Below are 22,234 nucleotides of genomic sequence, written 5' to 3'. Positions count from 1 at the left end.
TAGCTCTGACAACAGGTACGCACTGGCTTACGCATTCCGCTAGGATATCAATCGCGGCGAGACACCGGTCAGGCTGATGGCGTCAACGGCAGATAAGGCGAGAAATTACCGGTACGAGGGCAAAAACCAGACCATTCTGCGCATTCAGTTTCCCAGCCACGACCCCTGTCAAAGCGGACGAACGGACGAACAAAAATTATCCATTCGCGAAATTGAAGAGGAACTTTAAGATTGAAAAGCGAAGCGAATTTATTAGTTTTACAAAGCGCTGTTGCTTCCTTCATCGGTTACCTTAATGGTAACGGAATGGATTCCAAGAGAAAGCAAGCGTAGCAGGGGGCGGCAGGAAGTTAGGTGAGCGGATGAGATTAAGAAGTTTTGCGGGGATACAGTGGCCGCAACTGGAAGGGGGCAGGGTTAACTGGAGAGACATAGAAGAGGCCTTTGCCCTGCAGTAGGCGTAGTCAGGCTGATGATGATGATGACGACGACACGTTGGTTATTCCTCCCTCTCCATTTTACTGCCACATGAAGGTGCTGTCGGCATAGCAATGAATAAACTGTTATCTGGTAGTCGAACAGCTTTCAGTTATCTTCGCTCATACACGACGCGCAGTAGAGTTTTGGATAAACGTAATTACGCGATAGCGTATTGGTCGAAAAGCCGTCGGCGTAGTAGTAGTAGTAGTCGGCACCGCGTGTCGTAAATAATCGGGGGCTGCTTAAAAAAATCGCATGATGGTAATTGTGGCCCTAGTGATTGATGATTGACTGGTGTGCGACAGGCGATAAGGAGTTTATGAAATAATTGCAATTAATTGATTAATTAAAGAATTAAGAAACTGGAAAAGGGTGTTCAAAGGTGTCAAAATGCTGAGAATGATAAGCCAATGCTTGATGATGTTACGAAAATTTAGAATGCAATTGATCAATTAATTTAAATAACGAAAAAAATGAAAAATGCGTTCATTTACCCCACTACCAACTGCAACACGCTGTCGCGTTCCACTCTTAAAGCGTCCTCCAGTTTTTTTTTTCGTAGTACCACGAGGGACTCATCACGTATACTGGCGCGTACTGCAGAAGCATCAGCATGCCCCCTACCCCTTCTTCACTTTCTACCTAGCACAACACTAACGGCGATACATCTCTTATCACGGTGCTATTTTATTTTTTCCAATGCATATCCCTTATGGCTATGAAGGTAGGAGCTTTCTCTCATGCCTAACAACGGAGTTGCTTATATCCAATGTACTTCATCATCATCACCAGCCTGACTACGCCCACTGCAGGGCAAAGGCCTCTCCCATGTCTCTCCAATTAACCCTCTCTCTCTCGCCAATAACCACGGCCGGTTAACTACATCCCCTTCCACTCTCCCCCCCCCCCCCCCGAAAAAAAAAAAAACTCTCCTCCGGTTTAATTTCCCCATATCAAACCAACAAATAGGAGAACAACAGCCGAAGCGACAACCTGGCTCTCCGCCAGCATCTAGAACACAACGGGAAAGAAACAAAACAGGAAGTGCTCCCGCTGCTCCAGGGGAAGTCAATGTATGGTGTGACGTCACTCCAATGTCGCCGCTAGTATACCACGCCGCCCCGCGCGCGCCTATTACGTCACCCCACCCGAAGCGAGGCTACCCAGCCGAATCGACGGGGCTTCCGCTGCAAGTCAAAAGCTCCCGCCGGGCCACCCACACATGCTACAATCGAGAGAGGGCTTCTCCGTCCTCCCCTGCCTTCGCTGCTTCCAAAACGCCACAACACCCGTCTCATCATGGCTCTTGTTGGCGCTCCCAGTCTGGAAACAGCCGGGCAGACTAATCAGAGCTGGCAGTTGCAATGCGGCCTCACCCATTCCCTCCGTCTCTTTACACTCGCGTCTACCTCGAAAGAATTCACCACATCTTATTCCGTGCAGTGCTACGAAAGAAGAATAGTAATAAGGGAGTGATTACTCATTGACGTCCACCCGAGCGCAGCCATACGGCTACAAAGGAAAGCTGTACAGCTTTCTCAGAAACTTCTTAGTTAAAGAAAAATTCGTCCTGGTCCGGGGTTCGAACCCGGGACCACCGCTTCACCGGAGCAGTCGCTCCCTTATTACAAATCTACTCCACCTTGGGGGTTTCCCCTAAAACATTTGGAAAGAAGAATAGGTGCACAGGGATGAGTGATCCCAATCGAAAAAATTCACCACGTCTTATTCCGTGCACTGCTAGGAAACAGAACGTGGTGGACAGAGATGGTTGATCCAAATCGAATTCATCATGTTTTAATTAGTGCAGTGCTACGGAAGAAAAATAGGTGCAGAGGTATGAGTGAGCGAAATCGAAACAATTCACCACGTCTTATTCCGTGCAGTGCTACGAAAGCAGAATTTATGCACGGGGACGAATGATACAAAAAAAAAAAAAAAACTCGCCGGATAACAGAGCTAACCTCGACTCCATGCCCTGAACCGATAATTCACACTGTTAGGAATGGAATGTAATGCTCAAGACGATGAACAGTCGGACTGAAACTAGAGAGGAACTTTGGAACACATTCAGAGTACCAGCGTATCCTGAATTTGTGAACCAATCGTCAGGTCGTACAAGTTTGCTTCATTGCAACTGTAACCTGTACACTAACGCCTCCTACATCTTGACCCACAAGAAAGCAGTCCTTGTAAACTAATAATACGAATTCTCAGCTCACACCAAAAGGGTCAGCACTTCTGCCCTCTCTAAAGCAATGTCTATAGCACTGCGTTCGGTACACTCTCAAGTACGCGATATTTCCCATAGCTCGCGCCAAAACCAGGATTCGACTGAGGTACGGCACGGTATGCGTACCGAAGCCATACAGTCAGGGACAAAAGTCTCTGGACCGCGCGTTCCGTACACGAAGCCTATAGCTCTACTGGAAGCCGACTGGAGGCAATATGTGTGGAGGTGAAAGAACAGAACTTTAGCTTTCACCTCCAAAAGTGTGGTGCGATAATGACAATGATATCGGATTCTTTCACGGAATATGCTGTCAGAGACTTTCATTCCCTACTGTACATGGGTTACAAGAGGTGCTGTAGTGGAAGTTCCCCCGATTAACTTCAACCACCTGGAGATCTTTAACGTGCGCCAGCACCGCACAACACACATACCGGCCGCTACACAAAAGGCAACACGGGACAGACAGGACAATTACTCTTTAGTGAGCCGCCGCGGCGGCTCAGTGGTTACGGCGTTCGGCTGCTGACCCCAAAGACGCAGGTTCGATCCCGGCCGCGGTGGCCCAGTTTCGATGGAGGCGAAATTCTAGAGGTCCGTGTACTACGCGATACCATTGCACCTTAAAGAACCCCAGGTGGTCGAAATTTCCGGAGCCCTTCCCTACGGCGTCCCTCATAGCCTTACTCGCTTTGGGACGTTAGACCCCCGTAAACCAAACCTTTACTCTTTAGTGCGCAGGTCATAACATCCGTGCCATTCAACGCAGCGAACACTCGCTAGCCGTACCGCACGGTTCACAGCGGTGTTGGTGGGACGGGTGCGGTCCATCCAGAGCCCGCTTCTGGCTTGCAGCGGCGTATGGCGAACCGGAGGCGAGTGGTGTAGAGCCACCCGTTCCCCTCTACACCCTTTTGGGCGACGAGAGCGGAAGCCCCTGAGGGCTGCACGAGCTAGAGCAGACCATGGAGGGAAGGGGGGGTGGGGGTGGAAGAGCCATGTGGTGAACGCCGAAAGGACCGCCGCCCACGGCAGACGCGCCGGTCCAAGCCGCTACGCATGCACGGTCCGGGAAGGGCGAAGACCGCCCAATTATAGCCTCGGCACCGCAGCAGACCGTCTGTGTGGTACAACGGGGCCCGGCACCGTTGGGCGGGAGGGAGAGAGGTTCAAGAGCACGCGATGTGTCGGTGTCTTTTTTGCGGGACGCCAGGACCAGAGCACGCGACTGGCGACGACTACCGTGTGCGGGGCCTAGCTGTCCAGGAGCCGATTATAAAAAGACCACGGTGCCCACACCAGACAGGCGCCGCATAGCAGACGAAAGACAAAAGACGTCTGCTACGTCTTGTCCTTCCGTGTGCGCGCCCATGAGTTTGCATTAAGCTCTCGCTACCGCGACTTCTGATCATGACGTATACAGTGTCTGTGAAAAGTCTTGAGGCTAAAAGGTCTGCTTCAGTGTCTGCACATTTTTTCGAGCTTCAGGGGCTCCGTATGCGCCGGATTTTACTGCTCAAAATGAAACCGTTAGGCTTGACGACTTAAGACCAACGGTGTGCCAAACGACCGCAAGAGCAAGTAAGACTCAAGAGCCAAGGAGATGCGCTGGTACAGTGGGCTGTCCAGGCATTGATTATAAAAGCAAGTAGCTAAAGACATTGACGCAGAAGATGAACTCTTAAACCACGTATATGCTATCTTATGTTCTTTAAGTATCTCCAGAGGAATGACTACGTCTGCATACAGATAATTTCAGGATATGTGCCTTGTTAGTGGCATAGGTTTAACGGCCGATAGGTAAATGCAGCCGCAAAACACTCGCACGACAGCCCCTGACCACCCTAGTTCAGAATTTAGATCTACCGAGAAAATGATGGACAACCAATGAGATGTATTGGCCGGCTAGTTAGTTCATCTGCTAATCTCTGCCCATGTGCATTCTTCTGCCCCGCTACAACGCTTTCTGTCATTTCGATGGAGGCAAAATTCTAGAGGCCCGCGTACTGTGCGATGACAGTGCACGTTAAAGAACCCCAGGTGGTCGAAATTTTCGGAGCCCTTCACTACGGCGTCCCTAGAGCCTGAGTTGCTTTGGGACGTTAAACCCCAATAAACCAAACCAAACCAAACCAACATTTTTGGTTGTTTTTCTGCTAAATGTTCCATCATTTTGAACAATCGCTTGACACACGGTTTTCCTTTTCTTTGTTCAACTTACAAATTGACGTCTCTGTCCATAAACCTCAGTTGAAAGCAGCACTTGCGTCATCTAGTGTGGTCCTGGTTTTGCACTGTTTTCACTGTCGAATAAAAGGACAAATCACCCAGTCTCAATATTACAACCTTCCGAGCCACATACGGTAACAAGTTCGAATGCACTCCCAAACGTCCGTGTCTCAGTGTTGCCGCAATACGACCATATAGAGGTTTGGTTTATTTGGTTTATGGGCTTTAACGTCCCAAAGCGACTAAGGCTATGAGAGACGCCGTAGTGGAGGGCTCCTGAAATTTCGACCACCTGGGGTTCTTTAACGTGCACTGATATCGCACAGTACACGGGCCTCTAGAATTTCTCCTCCAAAGAAATTCTAGCCGCCGCTGCCGGGATCGAACCCGCGTCTTTCGGGTCAGCAGCGGAGCACCATAACCACTGAGCCACCGCGGCGGCACCCATACACAGCGTTCGACGAGAAGACTCAATCAGTGGATGGATAGGCCCCCCGTTTATCACAGCGTGAGTGGTTAGAACTTGGTTTCAATCCGGGAAACCCCGCGATGGTCAAAGGAGTTTCTCCGTTAATCAGCTGATCGCCCGGCACGCATAGTCAGTTACAAGCCGGGCGCCGCGCGAAAAAACAACTAGGTGACTCAGAGACAACGGGCTGCTGATCGAGGCAGACCCGCCGTCTCAGATAATGGCGAGACAAAGGGAAGACCTGATAACCGCGTCCAATACTGCGCACGTCGTACAGCATTTAGACCATTGTCCTCCGAAGAATCCATCCGCGGTCCAAAAAAACTGAAAAACTAAAAACTAAAGCATGTGCATTCCGAAAGCTTTAAAATATTAAGCCTCCACCCCCACTCGCCTCGTAGGGAATCGCAGATTTTTTTTTTTACGATAAATGAACGAAACATTGTCCCGCATTTTTTGCATGCTTTTCAAAACGCAATAACACGACGGTCCCGCATTATTTCTACAGCAGTTTCAGGTTCCAGCCGGTTTCTGTATGGTGCAGGCGTATTTTTTTGGCCCTGATAATGTCACGCTAAAGGGGGAGATATACATATATATTGTTGTTTGCACTGGTGTATCACGCTATTCCTGTACGTCGCGCGCGCTTCAAAAGCTGCGTGTTTCGAATGCTGTAGTACACTCGAAAAAGGCTGGTCTTCAAGCCGAAACGTCGCAAAATTAAATCCTGTTTGTAATTTCTGGTGATTTTTTCGTTAATTGATCAATCAGCTGCCAAGAAATCACCTTTGATTTTATATATATATGCGTGAACCTCATCTTCATTAGCCTGTATACATCATCATCTCCCATCTTCGTTGCGAACGCCATTCCTGCAAGTGGCAGTGAAGACAGCTCCGAGCGTTCTCAATCTCACTATATATATATATATATATATATATATATATATATATATATATATATATATATATATATATATATATATATATATATATATATAGAGAGAGAGAGAGAGAGAGAGAGAGATGTGCAGCAATTGCACGGCAAGACGGGCGTTTTCGCACTTCACTCCCATCAAAATGCCGTACGGCCGCCTGAGATGGGATTCGATCCCACGACTTCCGGCTCAGCAGACGAATGCAACAGCCACTGGGTCACTGCGGGTGGAGAAGCAATACGCTCTAACTGTACGAGACTGCAGACCACGATGAGCAGATGGGCGAGTTGGATGGCCTTAATTCCGAAGAAGCGATAAAAATGCCTGCACTAAAAGAGGAACTAAGCAAGCCCTACAACAAAAGCAAGCGCTACAACAAAGGCAAGCACAGCCGCTTCTGTCACTCCTATCTTCCAGCAGTTGTCTTTCGCCTTGCTCAGTCTTCAAAAAAATAAAATAGGGGGACATTGCAGACTCAGGAAAAACCATCAGAGGAGGCACCCGGCGGGAGATGTGAGCGCGATAACCCAGCCGTCTAATCGGGCGGTCAGTACAAAATCTTGTAGAGGCTGCGTTTCTTCCACACTGTGCAATGCGATAACAGGCAACCCCACCGAAGACCTCCCACATGGAGTGCAGGAGAATGCACACAGGCCTATGACGAGATTTAAACGAGAGGGACGTTAATTACCACAACCGGCGCATGCATCTACAAGGCTCGGACAGTCTCCAGCCTTTTTTTTTTCTCGGATTCCCCCGATTTCACTTCTAACTGAATCTCAATGACTAACTGCTAAATCTGCGGATCCTCTGCCCCTCACCCCTTCGCCTAAAGAAAAAAACCGCACATAATTTATTTTCTTCTACAATGCCTTGATAGATGCGCAAGTATTAGTACGTTCAACAATAATATCGGACGAAAAATTTCTACTGTTTCACGATGTTTGAAAAAGACAGCACTTTTGGAACAGCTTGGTCGTCACAGTACACATAATTATTGCCGAGTCCAATGTATGCGGGCGATACCCCAAGGAGGAAATTTGATTCATGGGAGTAATTACTCACTAGCATCCCCATATGTAGCAGTATTACGATAAGAAAAGTTCCTGAACTGCGAAGTTCCTGAAAAAAAAATTACTAAGCTGCATCGCGTTCCTCTATGGCTGCAGGGCTTCGTCTAGGTGGCGCCGCAAATGAGTAATTAATGAGGACGAAGTGTTACCGGCGAGTATGTGCCCTGCATACTGAGGTGAAGAATAAATTGACACCGCACTGAACACTGGCCTATCCCCCGTCGTGGGTATGTGCCATGCCACCAAGGCATCATTATCAACAACAACAACAATTACGGATGACGTCTGCTGTTGCTGCATGCAAGACAGGGAGACGATAGAACATATGCTTATCCAGTGTTAGACTATGCAACCCTCAGTGCACGATGCCGCTGCAGGAATTCGCGAAGCACTAAGACTTCGGGATAGCCAGGACATGCTCAATTTTCAACAAGTATAAACAAGTAAGACATCTAGAGGTTTGGTGGAGAAGGTCAAGAGAGTAGTTTAGAAATGGGAAGAAAATTGTCACTTAATCCTAAGCTATTGAGCACGCTAGTAGTTAATGGTTACGTGACACTTGTCACCAGACTGATACAAAGGGGAGGCTAACAATTATCTATTATGTCTATTGAATCGAAATACGACTTGGTAAAGCGGCGCTAAGAGATAATTCCGTGCATAAGCAAAGCACAAAGCACGACGGAACGTGACGTTTCCCTCTTCAGACATGGTTTAGGCACGCATTAAGTCGCAGGATGACACTGCACGGAACTAAACAGGCAGTGTGTGCGCACTTCACCCCGTTATGAAAGGCGAGGTGCGCGTTAGTGGAGAGCCGACCCAGCGCGACACACCATTCCGCCAGAGAGATAAAGCCGCAAAGGTATGCACACGCGAGCGCTACAGCCTCGCCACAAACAGAATGGGAGGAGGAGGCGGGAGTGCTGTTTGTGTGCGTGAGCCATGCGAGAACCGGTCGCAACCGGTTCCAACCGGTCAACCAGCCAATGTCAAGGGCAGCACGGACCGCGTTCAAACGCGGCAACCAACGACGCCCGCAGGGATGTCTGGCATGCGCGCATGCAAATTTAGCGCGCTCCGAGTGACAACATCTCTACCAGGCACGTATCTTTGAACATCATCTTCTCACAGATTCTCGGAGAAAGCTCGCATTCCAGTTCACGCCCTCACGACAGATACAAGAGGCAAACAGCGTGACCGCTGCAAAACGACAAACAGGCCCAAAAACACGCTACTACTACTGTGCTGATGGTACCGCGGAGTTATCGTGGTACTGTCAAGTATGTCTGACCTAAGACTGGGACAAATGTAACGATTCCCTGTTGCAGTAAGCGTTGCGATCTGCTTGAGTAGCTGTATTTGTATTCCGCCGATTCTTATGAAGTTAAAAAGTAAAAACTGCGGGAGTTAGTGAGTTTCACTGCCACAATAACTTTTTATGGAAGCGGTTATAATGATGTGCTTTGAAATGGTGAATGAATAATACGCCCTGTATTTTCTCTGCAAAGCAGCAGCTGGCTTTAAAGAGGCTCTCTGAATGGCTGTCACCACTCTTAGAGAGAATGCGGAAAGGATATGTATATCTGGACCGTACGGTATGGTGTGTAGAGATTAACGTTCTACAGGCTTGGCATGGGGCTATGAGGGAAGCCTTACTGGAAGGCTCTGGATTCGATCACCTGGGATTCTTTAACGGCTTGACTGCGCCAGGAGTGGTATGACTGCTCTCAGGGATCTATGAATGTAGCAGAAAAAAGCAGAGAATGGCCAACACTATTGCGTCATGCCCTTAAGGTGGAGCTTACGTGTCCCCTCCAGACTCTGCGTTTCGCCTTCACGGAAATGCACTCGCCGCGGCAGGGATTCGATCCCGTGACCTCGGGATCAGTAGCCGAACGCCAAAACCACTGAGCCACCGCGGCGAATCAAATCTGGAGCCAGTGTATCGTTGATGCGGCTGCTGTAACTGCTACTACGAAAGGAAAACCACAAAAAAAAAATGGCGGGCGATTTAGCATGGTTAGGCCAAATGCGAATTAGGTGCGCTAACACATCGCTTTCCAGTGTGGCTTCCAGTGTGGCTTCCAGTGCGGCTTCCAGTGCGGCTTCCAGTGCGGCTTCCAGTGCGGCTTCCAGTGCGGCTTCCAGTGCGGCTTCCAGTGCGGCTTCCAGTGCGGCTTCCAGTGTGGTTACCGCTTTGGTTGCCGCTTTGGTTGCCGCTTTGGTTGCCATTGTGGTTGCCATTGTGGTTGCCATTGTGGTTGCCGCTTTGGTTGCCATTGTGGTTGCCATTGTGGTTGCCATTGTGGTTGCCATTGTGGTTGCCCTTTTGGTTGCCACTCAGGCTTCTGTTCGAGGCTCGGCTTTCGAGGTCAAGCAGGCTTCAAAGATCAGCGAAATCATGACGCGTTAGCATTAGTGGGTTACGCCCGTATACGCGGAACTGCTCATTCTTTACTTAACATTCACAGATCGCTGGGAATCTTCATGTCATCCATGACGCAGTGATGCATCAGTTAAGCGATGCGCAACTGCCCTGCGATGTCAGGTGCTGCCACCCGTGGGGCTTGTGAGACGCAGGTTGCTCTTCACTTGCAACCCCCCGCGACTAATCATTAATCTACCGCCTACACCAACAGCAACAGCGAACACAACGTTCCAGCAAAGAGCCTTGACGCGTGCGACTCGGTTAAGACGCACAGAGGCAGTGAGCAAACGGTCGCATAGAATCCAAGGGACAATCAGCCGTTTGCGGAACATCCGACGGAAAAAGCTGCTTTCCACAGTTTTCTTTTTTTTTTTTTATCGGGACGCCGCTGAAGAGGCCAGCCGTATAGTGACTCCAGCGAGGTTCCGACTACTCTAACCGCGCGGCAGCGTGACGCCAAACAAAGCTGGCCAGCCTTGAGGGGGGCTCGTGCGCCCTCCTCGAACCCGCGTGTTTACGTTACCGTCTACCTGAGCCGCTCGGCAGATCGAACGCGGTCACCGACGGGGCGCCGGGAAGAGAGTTTGTTTGCGCAACGTGAGACTCGTTTAATTGGCCATTGTGAAGAGAGCGGGTCGGTGTACGGGCGCTGTGCATATATACTACGCGTACGGACCCACACGAGTCACGTGTCTGTACGGAGGTATGTACAAGCGGAGGCGCGCCTTCGTCTCCGCTGACGAGATGGTACGAAAGTCGGCGCCCCGAAGTTCCGCACACTGAAGCGCAGCTGGCATGAAGAACGTTAAGGACCTCTACACGTGTACTAGTTGGAGTCGGTAATTTAGTGCATAGTTAATACCGATTTTACGAGACAATAGGCAGAACACGCCTGTTCTATCTAGAGCACTGTACGGGCCCGTACATAAACGGGCTAAGTACAGGGTGAGTCACACTTGGAGGGAGCACGACTCCGAGTGGTCACCATCATCATCATCATCAGCCTGACTACGCCCACTACAGGGCAAAGGCCTCTCCCATGTCCCTCCAATTAACCCTCTCCTTCGCCAACTGTGGCCACCGTATTCCCGCAAACTTCTTAATCTCATCCGCCCACCTAACTTTCTGCCGCCCCCGGCTACGCTTGCCTTCTCATGGAATCCTACTTAACAACCAGCGATTATCTTTCCTTCGGATTACATGCCCTGCCCAAGCCCATTTCCAGGATGTCATTAACCCGCGTTTGTTCCCTCACCCACTCCGCCTGCTTCAGATCTCTTAACGTTACACCTATCGTTTCTCTTACGACCGAGCCGGTGGCAAACCCTTGCAAAGGGGCAGATGACACCACGCACTACATTGAGGTCCCTCTTCACGTGCGCCACTTTGCATTCATTCATGAACGGGCGAGATGCAATGGCACTCCGCAGGCACGTGGCCACGCGGAGCCACGTTCCCTCTAAGTAAGATTGACCCTGTACGTCTTTTGATTCATTATTGCACGGGGAATTCCACTTGGGGCATATCAGCAATGTCCCCACGCGAGAGAAATTACAATAGCAATACTTTTTTTTTTACATACTGTTGCCTAGAACGTCTTTGAAATGAAGGAACCCGGTGCTAAAATCTTGCCAGTGGCTTAGTAATGAACCTCACCACCACTACTACTTTTTTGTTCATTAGCATTTAGAGAAAGGTCGTTTGCAGACTGAGTATATATTTTATTGTATCGAGTGTACTCCACGATCCCTTTCTACTGTATAAAGATGTGTGCTTTTGGCTGTCACTGTGATACCTTGTGTATAGGAAGCTCGAAGCTCGTCAAGTGGAAACTTACACCTTTCCTTCGAGCCTTCCACTTCCACTTATGGAAGAAATAAATATATTGATTGATTGATTAAGTAATCAGCGTTACTCCCAGTGCTACGTCCAATCAACTTCGGACGGGCACTTTTGGCGGCGCTGAACGATACAAGGCAAGCGGTTAAAAAGAAAAAGGCTGAAATCCAGCAGTGGACTGCCTTACAGCGATGTTCTTGGTGGATAGTTGTAACCCCTGAAACGCGACTCATTTGCACGAGTTGTTCGCCGACTGAAGTACAAGGCACCGCTAGCTTGGGCTGTTTCAGCTCTCAGCGAGCACAACGCTTTCGGATCTACCAGAAGGCGGTCCGCATCTGTTCGGTTTTATGTTACCGCTCACGGCTGGACATTTAAAGCGCCACAAGAATCGCTGAGGGATGGACCTTCATTCGATTCCGGCACGGCAGCCGTCTGTTCCAAGATAGCCTTTGATTGTCTGCCTTCGCACCCCAGAAACATCTCTACGCTACGAGGAACGTCATTGGGGGAAGAACATTTAATAATTAATAATAATAATGAGAAAAAACGGTTCGAATTGGACAAAGTGCACCTATATTAGTCCATGCGACGAAAGTTTACTCTTTGCTGAGACCAATTGAGGCGCGCGGTCCTCTGCAATTACTCCCGTAAGGGAGTAACGGTTACACCCTGAAACAGTTTCACTCTCGTAAGGGAGTAACGGTTGCACCTTGACACCGAAATAACCTCCGCCGCACTTTCTGTACCTTTCTGGCTTTAAATGTAACCTCCAAGTCATAAACGACTAAAAGGGTTGCAAGCGTCGGTCCTTTGGGATCTTTAACAGCGTTACCATATACCCCCTCCTGCTCTCTGCCAGCTGAAGAGCGTCCGAGAAGTGGCTCGCACCGTTGCATAACCCAGAACAGCTGTCGAACAGCTTTGGCGCACTGCCCGGAAGGCAGCTTGGCGAAGAACACAGTACCCAAAGGAACAACAGAAATAAGAAGGTTTCTGAACCCTTGGAGGACTGCTTTCCCACCAGCCACCAAGAAAAAAAAATAACAGGACACACGTCCGAACGTGCCCCAACGCCAAACGACGCACATTTGCAAAAGAACGCAGCTCTTACGTCGATGAACCTTAATGCCGAGATTCGAGATGGCAGATTTCATCGCGCTCACGGCGCAGTTAAACCTTAACCCTGGAAGCACAGAAGTCGTAACAAGCATTACTCTTTCAAACAGCATACTTACGTCCACTGTTTACCAGCGCCCGCTAAAGCGACCGCAAGGCAAAGCACGACTGGACTACGGAGCGATTCTAGGGTGAAGGTCAGTATAACTCCTCAACTTGACCCTAAACCTCCAGCCTGGTTGAATTTTTCTACAAGTATGAGGTTTCTGTGAAAGCTGCATAGACTTCTGGCTATGCTTTGTTGGGTGTTAATGAGTAATTACTTCCTTATTAAGACTCCGCGGGGACCGATTCTCGATTCGTAATCGCCACATCCAGAGCGGCCTCTTTCTTTTTTTTTTTTTACAAGCCTCATGGATCGCGAAAGTTTGACGCACCAATCCAGAGGTCGCAATAAGATTCAAGTCTTCAAGGCGCATTCACACATGAATCATTCCAAATGCGCTTTTTTTTTTTAAATTTCGGATTGCAAGTCCATAACAGCTGGCAAAGAACAGGGTTAATTGGAGGGACATGGGAGAGGCCTTTGCCCTGCAGTGGACGTAGTCAGGCTTATGATGACGATGACAAGTTCATAAATACGTGCCCTGAGGAAACCTGCCTTCGGAACTGCAAAATCGAGTTCAGAGATGTTTAACTAGCAGAATATGGCGGTTTAAAAGACACTCCAGGACAGCGCGAATTACGAGATTTGCTTTAAGGTGTACACCAAAATTCATGGCGTAAAACCTGAAATTGTTCGGTTTCCTACAGAGTAAAAACGTCCTCTTTTTCAGCTGTAATCGTGCAAGCCCACACGTCAGCAAACATTCTACGCATTGTTAAGTGGTCCTCGAACAAGCTCCGATAATTTATCAGAGCTCTAGCGAATAATTCACGAAGAAACGTCTATCGCAACAGCTGAGAATGCCGAGAAAAAAAGAAAAAAGCAGCCTCTTTGTGTGCCAAGGCCATTATTGAACAAAGTCAGTGCGATGAACACATCACGTTGAGCTGTCGTTGCATCACTCATCTGTGCGGCCTGTCAACGCACTTAAGATCGCAAATGTGAGAGAGAGGCTGGACAATCACGCCCCCCAAATCCGTTCCTAGCCTGGCAACACAAGCGCTGTCCGACACCTCACGAATGGCTGTACTATATGGCACGAATCAAACAAGAGTGATTGCCACTGAACTGGACACAATTTAACTATAGTGAGCAAGTAGCTTCAATCACGTTTTTACGCAAAGGATTTTCGGAGGTGCATATCAACCGGTGTTAAATTCACGTCTGACCAAGTGCCCGAAGACTAATGAAATGAACATGTTCGCAACTGAACCCGGGTACGCAGTTTGCACTGTTGCGGCTCGAGGTAGCGTGTCTGAGATGAGGAACGTCTGAACTTCGCAGGTTGGGGAATTACAAAAACAAGCAGATTTAATGTCAAGAAACTGAGACACTTATTTACAAAAAGAAGAACAAGGAATCAAAATTTAAGAGTTCATGACGTCGAATGACTGGATGAGCCTTTTACCCGGGGCCCAGAGCCAATGGATGAACCTATTCCCAAGGTTCAGAGCCACACTGGATGAACCTATTACCTAAGGTCCAGAGCGTTCGTGCCCACTTTGGTCGCAGGTTATATAGCCCAAGGCTCCGCCCTTTCACCAGGCGACAATCCATCGCGACACAAAAGATCGGCACTAGCACCGCCATCGAAGACCTGTTGAGCCCCCTCACTAGGCGGTAACTCATCGTGGCACAAAAGATCGCCACCACACTTCACAGACGCAGCTGGCCGCCAAGACACCTGTTGAGAGCCCGCACGTGGGAACTGGCGAGGAAGATGCTAAGTCCGCATTCCTATAGCATTGTGTCCTGTTGATGTCACAGCCGCAGCTGCGCAGGCTTCCTCTGATTCGTTCCGGGTTTTTTTTAAGACGAGGGACACCCTTTCTTCTCCTGTCGTCGGTTGCTTCTCGAAGGGGAGGTCGTTTTCGCAGAGCCGAGTGTGGGAAGAGCCTCATCGGCCACTTCCCAGAAAGTCGCCCTTTTCTGTGAGGTCATCGTGGGGTCAAGTTGAAGTCAAACGACCCGTCAAAATTGCCGCTACGTTGAATCTCCCTCCGTTTCATCTCGGGTCTCAAGATGGGTCGTAACAGCACTAACAACAACCCCGCCACCCTGTACTCAGCTACCCTTTTAAGTGCATCACATCCATCGACTCAGAAGAATGATCACTTGCGTGCAAAGTAATTGCGAGGTGAGACCTTCACTTACAAACATTTTAAAGTACGGTATATGGAAACTTCATCAAGAGAGCCACGCACCCTGGCCAGTGATTCCAACCCTCAAAATTCCCTCAATTAGACCCCAAAATTCCCTATTTCAGGGCCCTTTCTCCCTGCAGCAGCTCCGTCAAAACTGGAAAAAGTGAGACCATTTCGGTTCTTAAAATTCCCTCAAGACTCCGTTAAAACTCCCTTTTCGCCAAATTGTACCCTTTAAAATCTCCGAAAAAGCAAAAGACTCCGCGACCGACCGACCGATGCGAACGTTATTTCACCTCCCGGGGAGCCCGGTCGCGAAAGAAAATAAGTACAGTGCAGGGCAAAATGCGGGCGAAAGGGGCATTTCGGAGCTGGCACTGGTCCCGAACGGTCGGCCGCTAAAGGACGGGCGTATCGCGTTTCTCGTTCCGACCTCGCCTGGCGACCAGCGCGCTTAAAGGGCCTCTGCACCACTTTTTGACAATTTCGCGATATTCAAAGATTCAAATCCATATAGGCTGTAGGTAAAGCATGCCAAGTTTTTTTGCACCAGCATTTAAAATAGTGACATAATCGACGATTGAATTTACGCTTCTCCTCAAAGCACCGGAGGAATGCGGGGAAATTCAGTGTGACGTCACAGAAGGTATGATTTCAAATTACCACTGCCGTCAGCCACAAGCTGCCGTGCCTCTTTGGATGCTGCCATACAACGTTCGGCGGGACGTCCCTTCGATGGCGTTGCTTTTTTTTTCATTCAAAACAGGCGATCGTGTGGAGAAGCTTGAAGGCTGTCGCGATTTTAATAGGCGATTACGTAACCATTTCAAATGCTAGCCCAAAACGACTTCGCATGATTTACCAGGAAGTTTCGCACATTCGACCCTTTTGAGCTCGTCGATTTCTAAAACCTACGCAGTTGCCCTTCAAGCATGAAGGCTCGTTGGGCATGAAAAGACCAAGCCCGCAGTCCGATCTGCTCCCGCTCAATCTGTCCGCCTCAATGCATTTCGATCTGGCGAGCCGCCAGCGATGACGATGTCGACGATCGGCGATGATGGATGATCATGATGGTCCTCGAAGCGAACATTTTTGCTGTTACCCTCGCGTCTTAATTAGCCCGTCAAAGTAACACGAGTGTAATTACCCATTTAAAGATTACACCTTTAGGTTTACGTTTGTGGGGGTTTAACGTCCCAAGGCGACTCAGGCTGTGAGGGACGCCGTAGTGAAGGGCTCCGGAAATTTCGACCACCTGGGGTTCTCTAACGTGCACTGACATCGCACAGTAGACGGGCCTCTAGAATTTCGCCTCCATCGAAATTCGACCGCCACGGCCGGGAACGAACCCGAATCTTTCGGGTCAGCAGCCGAGCGCAATAAAGAAGAAAAAAGAGGTGCTGTAATGACGGGAATGAAAATTGGATTTGAGGAACGGAAATGACGCAGTAACTATCTCACATGTCTCGGTGGGTACCCGGAGCCGCCGATTATAGGTCGCCGGTTCGAATTCCTGCCGCATGCTAGGCTCTAGCTTAACTAGTAAGTTGATGCTGTACGAAACGATGAATCGTATTACACCATCCGGAACATTCTGCGGCAAACGGTTGGCATGATACGATTTTTTCCGACGTGCGGTGCTGATAGCTACTACAACGATGCCGACGGCTTATCGACCGCGAGCTGTACACGCTGTAGCGTAAAACAAACACTGTAAAGCGTTGCCCTGAACACGGAAGCGGCAAGGCACGAAACAGCAGTGCTATGGTTATTGACATCGGCAATAATACAGTACCGATATTAATGACAGTTTAATGCCCGCGCTACAAGAGGCTTCATACGCCTTTGAACCAGATGTCATTCAACTCGCACTCTCGCGCATCTGCACGATGTCCTTAAACGGCCTTCGGCTGGAATGTCATTCGATTCTCGACGAAGCATCGCAAAGATCATGCGAGACTTTCAAATGCCTTCGATCATCACGTCATCAGTTTTATTAATTATTTGGTTATTTTTTTAATTAATTAATTTCGTGTTACGACCTACTACGCCATGTTGACGGCGTCATCAGTTTGACAGCTAGGGAGGGACAACTTCTGCGGACGCACACGCCGGCGAGTCATGAGGCTATAAAGGCTTTCGCCTCAAAAACTGTCCGTTCGAATTAAGCGGGTTCCAAATTGACGAGATAGACATGGTAATAAGGGAGTAATTACTTATTGACATCCACCCGCTATACAGCTTTCTCAGAAACTTCGTAGTTAAAGAAAAATTCATCCTGGTCCGGGGTTCGAACCCGGGACCACCGCTTCACCGGAGCAGTCGCTCTACCAACTGAGCTAACCGGGACGGCAAGCTTATGGTAGGCCGAGAGCGAATTGAAGCGGTGGTCCCGGATTCGAACCCCGGACCAGGACGAATTTTTCCTTAACTACGAAGTTTCTGAGAAAGCTGTCTAAACATTTGACCACCATGGACATGGTCGAGTTCCAAGGATGCCCGCACAGCAAACAGCTACATGCATGCGCAAGTCACTGTGGTCTCCGGGCCGAAGCAGCGGGGTGCACGGTATGCCTCACCTGTACGGTCTTCTGGACGGCCGTGGCGACCACCCCGTCCCCCGTGGGCGTGATGGTGCCCTGAGTGTCGCCGTTGGCCTCGCGCTTGCTCTTGCGTCGCTTCACCTTGTCCTTAGGGGCCGGCGTGATGTCTGCCGACCGCTGCTTGCCCATTTTCTGGCCCATGGCGATGACAGCCGCGCGATTTCCGCGAGCCTTCACTCACTCACTGCAAAGACAAGCAGAGAGAATGGAAAATATTGAATATGAAGCAATCGATATTCGTTAATTTATTCTGAGTACCTTATAGGCCCTTTGGTGAGGGCTGACCAGCATATATATGCTGGTCAACCTCGTTATAACGAAGTAATGGATATAACGAAGAAATGACGACTCCCCTTCCATTGGAAGGTCGGTCAGCACGGGCTATAACGAAGCGAGGGCTATAACAAAGTAACAGCCGGGCCCATTCAATTTCGTTATAACGAAACGGGTTACATCGAAATAATGGATATAACGAAGGAATGAAGACCCCTTGGAAGTTCGGTAAACACGGGCTATAACGAATAGCCGGACCTTTCCAAATTCGTTATATCGAAACAGGTTAAAGAAATAAAGGATATAACGGAGGAATGACGACTCCCCTTGCACGATCAGTCAGCATGGGCTATAACGAAGCTACGGCTATAACGAAGTAATAGACGCGCTCCTTCAGCTTCGTTATAACGAGGTTCAACTTATTTCAAACCCGTGTTATAGGCTCTAATACTTACGATCCACAAGTATGATCACGGTTAATCTGAAATCATCCACTACACCGCGACTTTCATTTTACCCTTTCCTTCACTCCTTCACTAACAGCGCGGTCCGGGTGTGAGGGAGAGGCACGTGCCCTCCCCCCCCCCCCCCCCCCCCTTACCGATAACCCCCAATTTCTAAAACGTACCGGACCTTCCGCACTTCTTCCAAGCTGAAGAGCATGTGACCGCGATCAGCCGTATCTAACGCGTACTGATGGCCTCCGTGCGTGCTAACCAATGATCTCCGGGTCCACATCAACATGAGAAGTATGACCGCAGATGGCAGCACATTCCTGACACTAGCCGTTCGCGGTACATAGCCGGCACTAGCCGTTCGCGGTATACGCGGTCACTGCGGCACACGGCCAGCATAGATTATTAACATTGTTATTGGTTACCGTGTAAACGCGGGTAGGACTATGCACCTCTCAAAATTTATTCTCCTGGGTGGAGCTATAGTTCCTCTGGGTGCTGACAGCAGCGTTCCGACTGCCACATTTCACAGACAGCGAGCAGCGCATATGCGCAGTAAAACAATGCACAGGCGCCCAAAGCCATAACTAGTTTGGGTCAGTGGCAATGCTTCTCTGTGCATCAGCGCCGTATGACAGAGACGAGTTGCAAACAGGTTGAGGCTAAGCGCATGCTCACAAAAAAAAAAGAACAAAAACAATCCTTGCAAACAGGTGCATGATCGAGCATGGGCCTGTTTGCAACTAGGCTACGTTGAACGGCGCTGACGCACTTAATAGTCGCCGCTCGTGCAACATAGTGAAAGATTTGAGCGTCTGTACGTCCTCTCAGTCTAGTTGAGAAACAATGAAAAATTCAATATCGCTATCAATTAATTCTCCACTGCAGAAAAGGGCAACCAGTCTTGAAGTCTGCACCTTCCACCGTGGTCTGCACCTTGTTATTTGTTTTTCAGCATTGGACGAACCTAAGGGTACGGATATCCTCAACAAACAAACAAACAAACAAACAAACAAACAAACAAACAAACAAACAAACAATTATTACGACAGACAGCAAAACAGAAAATATTGTGGTAAGGAGGGCCATTATATGTGGCCGTAAGACAAATGATACCGAAGTGTAGCGACGCAACATTGTAATAGCAGCCTCCGAAGCCATCCATGTATGTCTCCGCAAAAAAAGTTGCGCTTGGGCGCCGGGGAGTGGATTGTAAAACACTGAAAAAAAAAAAAAAAACGCACCCACTTTCTCCCTCTTCATTCATGAACGCTTGAGCTAAGAGTGGAGGGAGCGAGGCTTCTTTTTTTTTTCCCCTCCCCCTATTGTCTCCGAACAACGACGGCACAGGTGCTGCCATCTCTCGACTGCAGCGGAAGCTACGAAACTGCCAACCTCCGACAGGTTCCACGACAGGGCGGTGCGATCGCTTTCCTACGCCGTCGGCGAGCGAGACGCGGCCACAGACGCGGCACAGGTTTCGATCATTTGTTGACTGCGTTTCGCCCCCTTTGAGTCAGTTACCGTGCGTTTCCTTCCTGTATAATTTAACCTAACGTCCACGGAAAACGTAAAGTTACTCTCCCTCACTATGGCTTGGCAGGTTGAAATTGCTTTTTTTTTTAATTGAGCTATGGCGGACAAGTCTCGTCGGAAGGTTTGCTAACCTAGGCAATCCACTTCTGTCCGCAATCAGCCAGTTTACTTGGGCATGAAGAGTGTTTAGCCAAAACCAATGCTTGAGCGTTGGAAAAAACATGGGACAAACCACCAGCAAACGGCCCTACTCATGCAGGCCCTGTACACGATGGCGGTTACCCGGGTTTTTTTGGTAACGATCCACAGCTGAACCTTTTCGCTCAAGCAATTTTCAGCGCGTTTTCTTCAAAGTAAGGCCTTGCAGCATCATCCCTTTATGCAAGGTCCATTAAAACTGACCACTTTAGCCAACAAAAGCACGAAATGTTCCCAAATTCTTTTGAGGAAAAAAAGAAAAAGGCAGCAACTGTGATTTCTAGGTGGGCACCTTAACCACGGTGTGAGGGAAGGGGCGAAAGTGGGAAAGAAAGAAAAAAAGAAGAGAGAAGCCGTACATCAGGGAAAAATTGGATTTTTTTTTTTGAGGAAAGGAAATGGAGCGATATCTGTCTCGCATATCTCAGTGGACACCTGAACCGCGCCGTAAGAGAAAGGAGGAAGGAGGGAGTGAGAGAAGAAAGGAAGGAATTATTCCGGAGCCCTCCACTAGCCTAACCAGCACACCTAATCCGCCCAATATTTGAAATGTATTCGCAAAGGCCGGGCCTACGAAGCACCAGAGTGAGGCCACCCATTTCCATGGGCCAATTACCTGTGCTGCTTAGGCTAGTGGAGGGCTCCGGAATAATTTCGACGACCGGGGGCCTTTAACGTGCACTGACATCGCACAGCACAAGGGCGCCTTTATGCGTTCCGCCTCAATCGCAACGCAGCCGCCGCATTCGTACTGAAACCCAGGTACTCCGGCTCGGTAGACGAGCGCCACTGACCCCCCAGGTGGTCGAAATTTCCGGAGCCCTTCACTACGGCGTCTCTCATAGCCTGAGTCGCGTTGGGACGTTAAATCCCTATAAACCAACCAACTCACTTCTTGGCGTACACAGCCTGACACAGCGTGCCGTGAGAGACGGGTTGAATTAAAATTATTTAGAGGGTGTTGGTTGAATACTCTCTTTCACTCCCACCTTCCTCCCTTCCCTTACGGTGCGGTTCAGGTGTACACCGAGATATGCGAGACAGATACTGCGCCATTTCCTTTTCTCAAAAACCAATTTACGGGTTGAAAGGAGGGAGTGAAAGAAGGCAGAGTGGAGAGATCCGGATTACACTCTACGATGCGCAATGCCATCGCACAGCACCCGACTTACGAAAGCAAAGCCAAACCCCTGCCCTGACGGAAAGAACAGGAACGCCGCGTGTTTCACAGTATGTCAGTGTGCCTGCGACGCGTCGTGCCTTCACCCTCCCTGCAATCCCGTTTCGCCGAGCAAATTTAGCTTCGTTTAGTCGTGTTCTCGTCACGCGCAGCTGCTGCTGCCTGCGGAAATGAGGCAGACTGCTCTGGCTGCCTCGCTTCCAGCACTACACGTGCACACGCGCTGTAGGCACAGCATCGAGACTAATGCGCCTACCCAGGCGGTAACACTTAACATAAGCTAATACAGCTGAACCCCGTTATAACGAAGTTGAAGAGGCCCGGTAATTACTTCGTTATAGCCCATGTTCACTGAGCTTCCAAGGGCAGTCGTAATTAATTCGTGATATTGATTATTTCGTTATAAACCGTTTCGTTATGAATTTCTACTGTGTTATTAAAGGTAACAATATTATTATTAGTATTATGATTGAGCACTTTTGGAGTACTGTTTTTATGCTCTCATTGTCTGATTTTTACCCACTACGGGAAACAGATGAAACTGAGACGGCGTTCCACTAAACAAACGGGCAAAGCTTTCAGCCGAATTATTACGATGGAAGCAGCCTTCCGAATATACGTCCCGAATAAGCAGCGACCTGTCGCAACTGCCAATCAAGAATTTCGATTTCATCTCTATTCAGAATAAAAAAGAAACGTTTAGAGTGCACTGCGGAAACCCCATTGGAGTAATGCAAAAGCATTGACGCCTCTCATTGCTCCTAATTGCCTCTTTGATGATGATGCCTCTTTTTATATCGCACACACAATTTAATTGGCTTATCGATCACTTATCAGTTACTCATCGATCACTTATCAATCACCGATCACGT

The 22,234-nt window shown here is 49.0% G+C and overlaps 1 protein-coding gene and 1 non-coding gene across 2 annotated transcripts in view; both read right to left on the bottom strand.

The window, feature by feature from the left end:
- Positions 1–22,234, bottom strand: part of LOC149330413 (uncharacterized) — a 117,621-nt gene that overhangs the window by 15,377 nt on the left and 80,010 nt on the right. The window contains exon 2 of the mRNA XM_089560957.1: positions 17,697–17,904. Within this exon, the coding sequence (XP_089417083.1) occupies positions 17,697–17,861 (165 nt within the window). The 5' untranslated portion in view covers positions 17,862–17,904. The remainder of the gene's footprint in view (positions 1–17,696; positions 17,905–22,234) is intronic.
- Positions 17,393–17,466, bottom strand: TRNAT-GGU (transfer RNA threonine (anticodon GGU)). Its single transcript has one exon. It is a non-coding gene; the product is annotated as a tRNA-Thr (tRNA).

Source organism: Amblyomma mixtum, chromosome 9, assembly GCF_055824585.1.
Source record: "Amblyomma mixtum isolate Tamu chromosome 9, ASM5582458v1, whole genome shotgun sequence".
NCBI lineage: Eukaryota > Metazoa > Arthropoda > Arachnida > Ixodida > Ixodidae > Amblyomma > Amblyomma mixtum.
Note: the sequence above shows the minus strand (reverse complement) of the source record. Positions and strands in the feature narration are given on the sequence as shown.